Here is a 12,638-nt window from a genome sequence, read left to right as displayed (position 1 = left end):
AGGACTAGAGATAATGAAGGTAAGGCTGCTTTGATTATTTATAGAGGTTCTCTGATTGGATAGATGGTGTAATTACTGATGATGGACTGGCCATGTTAATTATCTGCACATGCTCCTCCCGAAATTTGTTAATAAAACTTCACTCTGCGTTAACGGAGCGGCGGTACTGCATCTTCCTCTCTGGTCTTTCTTTCTTCTTTTTATTTTTTATTTATTTATTATTTTGCATATTCATTCTTGTTCTTTGTATACTTTCCCTTTTATTATTACTCTAAAGCAATTGTGATAAATGTGTAAACAATTAGGAAAACTGCATTTCCTGTGTTGTGTGTATAATTATCCGAATAGTTATCAGTTTAGGGCCAATCGAAAATATACCATGTTCATTTGATAAAATGACAAATTACAGTTTTGTTTGTTGTGTTTGGACAAATGGTACATAAATGTTTGTGATTTGTGTAAACCCTTTTATCAGGTATTTTAAAGTATTGGTTGGTTGTATTAACTATTGTGAAAACATTTGAGAGTTTTGTGCCCATTGTTTTGAGAAAATGATTTGCATGATTTGTAATTTGTATGAAATGAATGAAAACGTACAATCTGTTTAGGACCATTACAAAGTGCTCCGATCACTGTGTTAACTGTTTTGAGAACAGTGACCTGAGTTTGGAGAAATGTGTCAAATTGATTGAGAATAACTGTAAATGGGGCATTTTTTTTGTTTTTGTTTTTTGCTGCTGTGATTTAAAAAGCATTTTGCTGTGCTTAATGTGTACTTTACTCATTTCTTGTTTTCAGATGGGTCTTGTTAATAGTCTTGTAAACATCTTTTATTATTGTCTTATTATTAATGTCATCTGTCTCCTTGTGCTATTTAGGGATAACAGTATTAATTGTTTCCCTAATTTCTGAAAACATCTGTTCTGAAACGCATTACAAAATATCAACTAATTTGTGATATTTCCTAATATTGCAAAAGAATAACTGATGTCATGCGACACCTGTATGTGACCCTCTTAAAATGTATTATGCAGTGTGACTTTTAGTTTAAGATACACTAAAGATCAAGTTAAAGATACAATTTGTGATCAGTTAAAGTAGGCCACCTTAACAACACTTGTAAAAAAAAAGACTACAGCTAAAACAAAACCTTACGTTGATAAAGTATTCTCCCCTGGAGAAGCAGCAAGTTGTTGCTTGAAGACATTTACTTTTATACCATAAGCTGCAAGAATACAAATTGTGCTCTCGAGGGAGTAAGACAATGACATTCAGCGAGCGTTTGAAAATAAACAGGGAAAGATAACGCCTCAGGCATGGTCCAACATCAATGTGAGTTGAAAACACCACTTCATTAAGATGATCTGGTGATAAACAGCTTAAACACTGCAGGGGCGTTTTAACATAAGAACACAAACATTTACAGATCCAAGACAAACACTAACTCATCTAATTAGTTTCTAACTAGCACTTGCTCTGCATTGCCACATCATCAATGAGAATTAACACTTGAACTATACAAACTAAACATATACAAAATATAAAATACTAAACAATACCGTGATCATTTTAACACACTTATTTGCCTTGTTGAATATACATGCACACACACATACATACATACATACATACATATAAATATCAAAATGCTAAAAAATAGACATAATATATTTCAGCTTTATCGTCAAGATATTATGTATTTTTACCCATAATATCTTTCACAAACACTACCATACAAGCCCCTATATTCATTTCTACAAAGATGATTAGGACATGGGGTCAAGTCTGTGAGGATGAACACATGAAATCACCTTGCATCTGCCAGCATTGCCCTGACAACTGCCCAAGCTGCAACAAAAACAGCGGGAACACCTGAAATGAAACAAAGAAAGTGAAAGGTATATTTCAATGAACTGTATTTCATACACAGTGACATACACAAAAATAATGACTCATAACTCGAAGACTATAGCAAGGAGAGTCAAAGGGTTGGTATCGTTTGCTAGAAAACTTTCTGTACTTTCAGTGGAAAAAAATTATTTCATTTGGACATTCTCCTGCTAAGAAATAGCTGATAAAAATGTAAGAAAAATTTGAGTGCTCAAGAGAAATTTTTCATATTTGTCTTATTTGACATTCAATATCTCAGGACAGAAATAAGGTAGGAGGAAAATGCTTTTTTGACGATGTTCCCCAGCATGTTAGCTGTATTTGTGTCACATTTTGTGGTGATAGCATAAAGTATCCAAAAGTTACAGTATTTTGTAACAAAATAGGCCTTTTTGTTTAGCTCTTGACTCCCTGAAGGAATTTTAAAAACTGTTGTTTTCTGAGTGCCATACACAAAAATAATGACTCATAACTCCAAGACCGTAGCAAGGAGAGTCAAAAGGTAAGTATCGTCTGATAGAAATGTTTCTATATTTTTATGGGGGGAAAAAATCTTTGCATTTGAATATTCTCATGCTGAGAAATAGGTGATAAAATTTAAGAAAAATGAGTGTGGTCAAGGGAAATTTTTCATATCATTCTTATTTGACGTTCAATATCTCATGACAGGAATAAGGTAGAAGAAAAATTCTTTTTTTGGTGATGTTCCCCAACATGTGTGCTGTATGTGAATTACATTTTGTGGTGATATCATGAAGTAATCAAAAGTTACAGCATTTGGAACCGAGGTTGCCCTTCTCTTAGCCCTTTACAGTTTTGAAATTGTTGTTTTGAATTTGAAGTAATGCCTCACTCAAGTTTAGTCAAAGCCCCCCAAAAAATTATACTTGTTTTATTCTACTCGATGAGACCTTTCAAATGACATATGACACATGACTATCTGAGCTGTATGATATTTCTGACATATTAGAGTACATGGCACAAAAAAAAACATATTTTGTAAATTATGAATACTTTTTGTAATTTATCAGCAAATAACTCGGCACTACTGTAGAGTTAATCAAAGAGGCCACATGCATTGTAAAGCTCAGACTCTGATCAGTCTCAGATCAAGGCAGTGGTTTGAAAATTATGATTAGTAATATTGGGGGGGGGGGGGGGGGGGCGTCCCGTCCGCGGTACACTTCGGTTTAGAGGGAATGCTTAGCGCTCCTTAAGAGTTGATCAAAATACAATATTACACCCATTAAAAATACGAGATTCTAAGCTTTAAAATGATACCTATTTTGTGTTATTCCATTCAGGGGTTGCTTAGTAATTTGATTTTGAATTTTTTCGTGCGGGTGGTGTCGGGTTTAAAGGGTTAATATTATGTGGACTATCCTAACTAGAATGCAATGCTATTTTAGTTTACTAATTTAGTATGCGTTCAGTAAACCACAATAAATGGCATGAATAAAAGCTAACATCAAGTAAATGGATGTTAAAATGACTTAGGACATTTTAAGGAGGCATTGAAGCATGATTGAACCTTCAATGTCTCCCCAGGGGTTCAAGAGCACCTGCGGAGATTTGCACTCATAGATGGATACCCTGTGGAGTAATTTCAATAAAAAATACTGCTTGTTTACTTATTGCCAACGGAGTGTTTTTCATTCCAAACACTGAACAGGAAGAGCATCTGTTCTGTCTGGTACATCGTAAACTTGATTGAATATTTCAGTTCTGGCAGAATTTCAAAATTATTGTTATTATAAAATGTTTATTTATTTATTTATTTTACTTTCAATAGTTGCCTTCAATTCACAATCAGCCTTTGAAATTGAAAGAGCTAAAAACTCATTTTTGATTCTGATCATGGTTTTTATATGCATTACACAGCCCAGTAAACAAAATCAAGTTCAAATCTTTTGCTGACAGGAATACTGTATGTAATATATCATTTTGAAAGATTTTTTAATTAAAAAATAAATTAAAATCTAAATATTAATATTAATTCAAAATAATATATAGTATAATAATAAAGAGTAAATAAGAAATGAAAAATAGTATATAGAAATGTAATCTTTTGTTCTGCACAATAATTACTCAATTCACTTCAAACTGATCGACTAAGCCTAGACAGAATATCAGTTATTCATCTCAACATGACGAAATCATGGTTCTAAACTAAAGTTAAGACTAAAAGAGTAACTTTATTCCCACAGAAATTGGGATGCTGAAATGCAAACCATAATAATACTACAATTTGACTTTTAAGTATTTCTCTGCTTTTGGAAAACCCATAATGATGGTATTATTCAACAAATTTGAATATTAATTCATTTTTATCATGCATATTTAATCTTGAGTGGCTCAGCCACTAAATGAAAAATGCTGCTTCCTGTTGATGAGATGCATGGTATAACCTCAGAAAAACCAACAACACATCATGCATGAGCGTGTCAATCGAGGGTGCCCTCCTCTCAGACAGCAGTTCCCATGGCGATGATGGGGTAACTGTGGGAGTCTGGGATTATCTCGCTGAAATAATGTGTGCCCTGAGTCATACTACATTCTCTTCATGATACCACCGAAGGAATGGCGCTCATTTCATGTCCTTCAACAGGAACACATGCTGTTTTGGATCTGATCTGCTAGCCTCAAAATCTACTTGTCATTAAGACATTTTCCAGTAATTCGGGGAATAGGTGAGAAGTCATTCTGTGTATGAATTTCCCACTGTCACGGAATTTGAACTTTCATCTATTGAATCAATTCTTAAAGGTACAGTCCACCGAAAATGAAAATTTTATTATAATTTTTTACTCCTGTTGTTTCAATGATTTTCCTTCCCCCGTGGAACACAAAATAAAATATTGTGAAGAATATTTATGCAGTTCTTTAAAAAAATGTCTCATGCTCTAAAAAGGCAAATAAAAGCAACATAAAAGTACTTCATACAACATATGCAATATACACCAAGTGTTCTGAAGACATATGCTGATTTTACTGTTAGAAGTGTAAAGATGCATCAATATTACATATTCAGCAGCATACAATATATTTTTAATTTTAATTTGATCAATAATAAAAATTTACATTTTTAAATCCCAATAAATGGACATTCCTTATTCCAAATTCAATTGTGATATTGCAGATGTAAACATCTTTTGTGTATTTTTTGTCAGCATTCAACTATAGTGCAGAGTATGGAAACCTCAGACGAAGAAAAAAAATCATACAGGTTTGGAAAACATGAATGCGGGTAAGACAGATATGTCCACTCCTCATTTTGCTGAACTCTTTAAATAATTCTGAGACCAAAATTTTTCCTTTGCCACAATAATTATTGCATCACACAGCATGGCTTAGTTTCCTTCTCTTAGCAATGGCTCTATCAAATAAATATGAGCCCTTTATGTAACACACCCTCATTGTGCCCTTATTATAGGCAATGAAAAGTAAAGGACATGAATCACTCACATGATTCACTCATCCTCTGAACATGAATGATTTCGCCTCATTATGACTATTTTACCCCAATCAACGTGACATTATTGTGTACTACTTTCACAGACTTAACCCGTTGGTCATTAACAAGCCATGCCGAACACATTCACAAGCATGTAGTGAGCAGCCGCTCCTAGAACAGGGAATCTGCATATCAAAGGTGCTTCTATCTCTGCCCTTCCAGTAGGAACACATCAAACAGGAATGACAAATAAATAAAGAACACTTCAACTTGAAACCACTTAAGGAAGCAACCTCTCAAAACAAACTGCAGTGAGCTATCATTGTGCTGTTTCTCAGTGTGGGAGCGGAGAGAAGGGTATGAATACCACTTGCTATAAATAATAGCTGATTGGTTTTCACATGTAGACATTTCTAAAAGGAATACATAAGATATAGATTCAAAAGGCAGCCATCGCTGAGGTGGAATCTGTATGTTCAGCAATAGAAAGAAAGCACTGCATCCCTAGATAAACAACTGCAGAATATACGTGGGATGGCCACCAACATCCCCACTGAATTAATTTAACTGCTGGTTCGACTAACACAATGAACTCCATGCAGAGAACGGTTCTGCTGCCAGCAGTTGAGACAGTTGTTCGGTCTTTGTAATAGGATTAGACACTGTTCAGACAAGAAAGGTGATGAGAAATGGAATGAGACCTTGTTAATATTTAGTTCACAAACATCCTTGTATTGCATCACTGTCAAGGTTTAGCTGGTTGAAAATTTAATTGACTCTCTGTCAATTTAGTAAATTGTGTTTTTGGTGTAGTGTGTATTATAATGTGATTCCATTTGACAACACTGTAGCAAATTAGCTCAACAGGGAAATGTATATAAATAATTACAATTAATTATGATTCATTACAATTATTTATATGAGCTGCCAGTAGTAACTGTGGCAGAATTAAATTGCATGTAGTTATGGAAAATAAGTCAGTTAACCACCTAAGTGAAACCATCAGCGGCGTTTTTTGTTTCGTTTAGTTAAATATATGATACTTGCATTGCCTTGGCCTTGAATGAGTGTCCGGATGCAGTCTCGGATGAAAGTCTTGATGGTTTCAAGGTTTTGGACTTGCGATCACGTTCTTCCGGGTTTGAAGAGTGATGAATTCCAAAGATTCGATGGTGATTGGGAGTTTCTTCCCAGTGGAAAGTGAAAAAGAGCTAAGAGAGACATCAGCTGAGATCCTAGGATCTTTGGTGAATGGAAAGTCAAGGCCGAGGCCTGGCACGAACATAGGGTGTTCCTTAGAAGACTAGCTCAGCATCCCCATCTTCTCAGAATCTAACAGAACCGCAGACTGAAGGCGGGTCACTAATGTGAGGCCTTTATCTTCTATCGAGGTCACTCATCTGGGATTTCAAAGAGCCAATGGTGTCTTGAACTTTTGGAGGGAAAGTTTATGACTCTTTGTCTCAGAGCATGGTATTTTGCATATATAATTCGATTGGATGTTGATGCAAAAACTACTAAAGATTCTAAGCTATGAATTAATTAGAGAACAGTCCATTTCTCTGGGCATTATGTGTTTTTCCTATTAGCAAAATGAGTGAGTGTTGCTCTGCCCGCATTCCTTTGGGCAATAAAACCAGTGTTATCAGCATTGCCATGGAACCAGAGGCCTGTTCTGCCTTTCTGAGGTGTTAGATGCATTTCGGGGGAAGGGTCCATAGACCCTCATAGTTGGTTTGTTGATTGAGGGGTGTAACAGAGTATTTGTTAAATATAACTAAAAAATTGTGTGTCTGATTGGTCCAGATGCTACAACATGCTATAGATAAGAGTACACATGGAGGGAAATACATTTAATATAAATTCTGTTCCCTAAGAATATAAAGATTGGGATCAAAGAGATTTTTTAATGAAAAAGAAATGAATAGTTTTCAGCATGGACACATTAACAAGCTCAAAAGTGACAGTAAAGACATTTATAATGTTGCAAAAGATTTCAAATAAATGCTGTTCTTTGGTTTTTAATTACCAAAGAATCCTGTATTATGGTTTCCACAAAAAGTGTAATCAGCACAACTGTTTTCAACAGTAATTATATTGCATCACTGTCAAAGTTTATCTGGCTAAAATATGGGATATTCCAGCCCGATTTCACGGCAATTCGTACATATTTTACGAGGTGGCTAATATGTATGAATTCGTACGACCTCACTCGTACAAATGCATGCGATTTTTGCCAAATCATACGTATTTTATGAGTTGCACAATTCGTATGAATTTGTACGAATGACCTACACCTAGCCCCGCCCCTAAACCTACCCGTCACTGGGGTCTAGACAAATCGTACAAAATCATTTGAGTGAGAATTAGCCACCTCGTAAAATACATACGAATTGGTCGTGAGATAGCGTTGGATATTCAGGGCTCATTAAACCTCTAATTAAAAAAAAACTCTCAGTTGATCATTTGCTTAATGTTTTTATCTTTTTCAGCAAAGGAATGTGTAATGAGCAATATAATTTATGACAATTAGCAGACTTACAGTAAATCTATCATCTAAAGGCATAAGGATATTTGAGGCTAAACACTTCAATATAAATATTTGTAAAAATATAAAAGTATGACAAATAATTTAATTTATTATTAAAATAATGTATTTTTTAGTTACATTTTCGCCCCTTTTAATCTGCTTTTTGCATTCACTAGTTTATTAGGAATGCTTGTGCAGTATGACATTTATTTTTAATAGCACTCAAGACAATACAAGGTCATGAAAACTGCATGTGCAATAATTACAATACAATTTAATTTTTACATTTGAGCTTAGCATGTCACACTGCAGAACTTACAATATTGTTTCCAACAGTTAAACTCCTATATACTAGATTATTATCCACACAAATAACAAAGATAACAGAATGCAGAACAGACAGAACAAACTCTTTGTTTTGCCAAACAGATCAAACTTATTTTATAATGAAGTACTGCATTTTTTGTCAGATAACACATTTATCACCAGCCAGTTCTCACATTAATACTATTAGTATTTGCTACACTGATTACAAATTTAGCTATTATAGACACACTGCTGAAACACTGTAAAAGCTTGTTTGTCAAAGTTCCACAAAGGAAGATCGTTTGATTCTACATGATTCTGTAGATGTACAATACATATTTATAAAGCCTCTCATTTCTTTTTAAGCTTCACATAATACAATGTTTTCTCAAGCCACAGGTTAAAGAAAATGGCAGTGTGAACATTGCATGGCACGCATGTGGCTCAATATCTCTGCAGGCTTCTTTTGCTTGGAGTTACTTTCTCCTAGCAGCAGGGAGAGAACTCCACCACTTAATCCAGAAATTGAGGATATAGCGAAAAGAACACTATGCAATACAAAAAAAACAACAACAACAACAAAAACAAGGCAATACTGGACTGAACTGAACTGAACTGAACTCTCGGTCCAGTATTTGTCAAGTACAAATCATGATTCATATGGTCAATTCGAGTGACTCTTTTGTTTTTTGTAGCTATTCTATGTACTTCCTCCCTGCGGTTTCCTTCCTCTCTATTCATCTCTTCTCAGTATACACCTCTCTTTGTTCCACCAGTTTCCTCATTGTTGGCTCACTATGGGTTTTCACAGTCAATTCAGTAAATTGTGTTTCCTATGTGGTGTGTATTACTGTGTATTACAATGTGATTCCATTTGTCAACATGCTATAGATAAGATGAGGAAGGAAATAGTGTATATTTAATATAAAAACAATTTTTATAATACACCATAAATATAATACTTTATCATTCTAAAATTTGGGTTCAGTATTTTTTTTCTTCGACAGAAATTAGCAAGGGCACACTGAACTCGTCAAAAGTGAGAGTAAAGTCATTTAAAAGATTTCATATAAATGCTGTTCTTGAAATTTGTATGCACAAAGAAATCCAGAAAAAAAGCATTCCAACTGTTTTCAACATGTGCTAGTGTATATTTGTTACAGCATCTCTCTCAGTCACATGCACACAATAGTCACTAAATAATAGCAGCCAGCTATAGGCAGTCAAAAATGAAAATATGAATGGAAAAATGATTGGCCTTGTTCTTTGAGGAAAGTACAATTACATGTCATGCAGCTATCCATGAACAAAACCAGATACCTGGCAGAAAAAAACACCAGCAGCAGCATTTCATTTCTCAAGAAATGTTACAAACCCAACAGAAGCGGGAATATTCACAAATTGCCTCTTCCAGGACAATACCTATCATGATATACTCACCCCACCCGATCAAAGTGAAGCCCCACAGGTACTTAGAGTCAGACAAGAAGGCCATGAAGATGAGGCTGTGCAGGTACAAGCCCTCCACCAGGATCCAGTAGTAGTTTGTAGCCAGGAAATAGATGAACAGCAAGACGGTCACTTTACAACCCATCTAAAAATGAAGAGTGGAGCAGAAAAAGTCAACACTCATATCACAACATGGCAGTTTTGATTAAACAGTTAAACACATAGTGGCTGAGGAACAATACTTTAGCTGTGACAAACATATTTCCTACTCTCAGTTGGAGGCCACCAAGATGAACAATCTTCTATTGAGATGCCTCAGTTCAGACTGACATAAGACAGAAGAGCAAAACAAACCAATATGCTTTTGTTTGGTTTGCTGATTTGGTACAATTAGTACAATCACATGGGGTTCTTTAGATCTTTAGATCTAACCAAAGACTCTCTAATGTACTCTTATTTGTTTAAACACACTGCATCAGTACATGATCACGCAGATTCAGAGACAAAAATGTTTTATTTAAATAAAGGGATATCTTACCCAAACAATGAAAATTCAGTTTACTCACCCTTTTAATTATTCTAAACCTGTATGACCTTCTGTGGAACATAAAGGAAGATATTATAAATAATGTTTCACCTTTTGAAAATCAAAATAGAATTGGACCCCACTGACTTTCACTGTATGGACCAAAAAAAATCTTCTTTTGTGCTCCACATATGAAAGAAAAGGTGAACTGTCACCTTTAAGTCCGCTCTGTTATATTCTACAAAAGTGCCCACGTCATGAATACTCTTTTAGAATAATTAGCTCACTATCTTCTTTTAAAATGACACATTGTCTGTAAAATGACAGAAACAGTCTTTAGGACAGTAGAAGTGTGACTAAATGACAACCTTTCACTACAGTCAGCTGAGTGGCTGTATGCTATAGTAGGAGAGCTGCACTTTAATGAAGCTATTAGCTCACTACCATGACAGATGTGTGTGGTTAATGGCCATAAAGCATTTCCAAACCAATGAACTGAATTAAAAGGGATTTCACATCCCACATCAAAACATTATCAAAGCTTACTTAGGATGGCTATTTCTCTCTTTAATATCAGGCACATTTATAAGGTTGTTTTACTCTGACAATATCTTGGAATCAAAGCCCAAACGGATGTATACATCCCCCACGCACTCTTGGTATTCTATCAGGCAAACTCATGAAGTCATGAAGCCTGGAATCTTTTTCGAGGAGTATTGAAAGACTTCCTATATGTACACCAGGTACTCTGGGTTACGTGGATGATGTGTTAATAATGATAAATCTGGGGTGCTTTTTGATGAAAATCAAAAGAACACATTTGATTTTTTTGTATATATTCTCTATGAATTAACTGATCATATGAAGATTTGGCTAGATAATCAAATTGTTATGAAAATTCAACGTCTTTCGATTTTGCTAAAGGATGTAATGTGTTTCTAAAGTGCTGAATGGAAACTCTTGGCATGTAATAAATTGTTTTTGTTTGTGGGTTTGGCATAAAGTGTATTTAATATGTCCTATTTTGGCAAGAAATTAATGTAAAAAAAAAAAAACTGACCACACTGAACTAAAAAAAGTACATTTTGTTTTTAAATAGTTACCAAACATTTGTGGACTAAAGGTATTAAAAGAACAACAGCCAGTTGTAACAGATCAAAGCTACACAAAATATTCTTGATACTGTATTATCTCTTAAAGGGGTCATATGATGCGATTTCAAGTTTTCCTTTCTCTTTGGAGTGTTACAAGCTGATTGTGCATAGATAAGATCCCTGAAGTTGCAAAGACTAAAGTCTCAAAATCAAAGAGATATTCTTTATCAAAGTTAAGACTCTGCCACGCCCCCCTAAAATGGCTCGTTCTAATGAAGCTCGCGTTTATGGTAAGGGGCGTTACATTTCCGACGCGTGCTTTTGGTGTTCGGCCAGTCACAATGCACTGGGTCAGCTGGCCAGTCAGAGCAGACTGCGCTTGTCAAAGGAGGGGGCTTTGTAGAAAACGAAGCGTTTGAGAGAGGCGGGGCATAGAGGACCTACAATAATGTACAGTATTTGAAAAATAATGTGTTTTTTGAACATTAAAGCATGTCAACATATTCTGTTACACCAAATACACAAAATAATGATCTTTAAAAAAGCTGACCCCTTTAAAAAATACATTTTTGTATGGAAACTTTTGGCATTAAATAAATTATTTTTGTTTGTGAGTTTGATATGAAGAATTTGAGTGTTCTGTTATGCCAAAAAAAAAGTAATGTCAAAGAAATGCACTGCACTAAACTAAAAAAGAACATTTTTATTGTACCGTATAAATAATTCAAACAGTTAAAGAAAGCACACTCTCACTACCATTAAAGACCAGACAAAAGGTTTTATATTATCAATAGAAGTCTAATGTGAGCATCACTGAAGTTACAAAGTGGATCAGACAGCACACAGACACAATCAGTGTAAAAAAAAACACTGTTAATCAAATGAATAAATTCACTGTTAATAAATGTTGCACTGTTGCACTCACTGTTGAACAGACAGATAACAGTGAAAGGAGTGAAGAAGGGGAAAGTACAGTAGCAATAGCACAAGAATCTGCTTGGAAAACGTTACCTGTGACCAGAGGCGGACAAAGTACTCAACTCCATCACTTGAGTGAAAGTACAGATACTGCTGGTCAAATATTACTCCATTACAAGTAAAAGTTGTAAAGACAGATTTTTACTTAAGTAAAAGTACAGAAGTACTTGCTTTTAAAAGTACTTAAGTAGCAAAAGTAAATTTCCTTTTTTATGTCAATGCACATATTTTTTATTGTTGTACGTAATACTTGCAATACCTCTGAAGCAACTTACAATACAGTACACCTACTGAATACACTGATTAGCTTGTATCTTTGGAATAAAGAGCTTTTAGAATGTTAAAAACCTATGGGGGAAAAAAACAAAACATAAATAAATATATAAATAAATAAATAAATATTTAACACCC

The 12,638-nt window shown here is 34.6% G+C and overlaps 1 protein-coding gene across 1 annotated transcript in view; it reads right to left on the bottom strand.

The window, feature by feature from the left end:
• Positions 1-12,638, bottom strand: part of pth2ra (parathyroid hormone 2 receptor a) — an 88,816-nt gene that overhangs the window by 25,876 nt on the left and 50,302 nt on the right. The window contains exons 7-8 of the mRNA XM_016545342.1: positions 9,621-9,774; positions 1,812-1,872 (exon numbers count right to left, since the gene is read on the bottom strand). Coding sequence (XP_016400828.1) covers positions 1,812-1,872; positions 9,621-9,774 — 215 coding nt within the window. The remainder of the gene's footprint in view (positions 1-1,811; positions 1,873-9,620; positions 9,775-12,638) is intronic.

Source organism: Sinocyclocheilus rhinocerous, unplaced genomic scaffold (genome assembly GCF_001515625.1).
Source record: "Sinocyclocheilus rhinocerous isolate Xijiao unplaced genomic scaffold, SAMN03320098_v1.1 scaffold1842, whole genome shotgun sequence".
In the NCBI taxonomy this organism is placed as follows: Eukaryota; Metazoa; Chordata; class Actinopteri; order Cypriniformes; family Cyprinidae; genus Sinocyclocheilus; species Sinocyclocheilus rhinocerous.
Note: the sequence above shows the minus strand (reverse complement) of the source record. Positions and strands in the feature narration are given on the sequence as shown.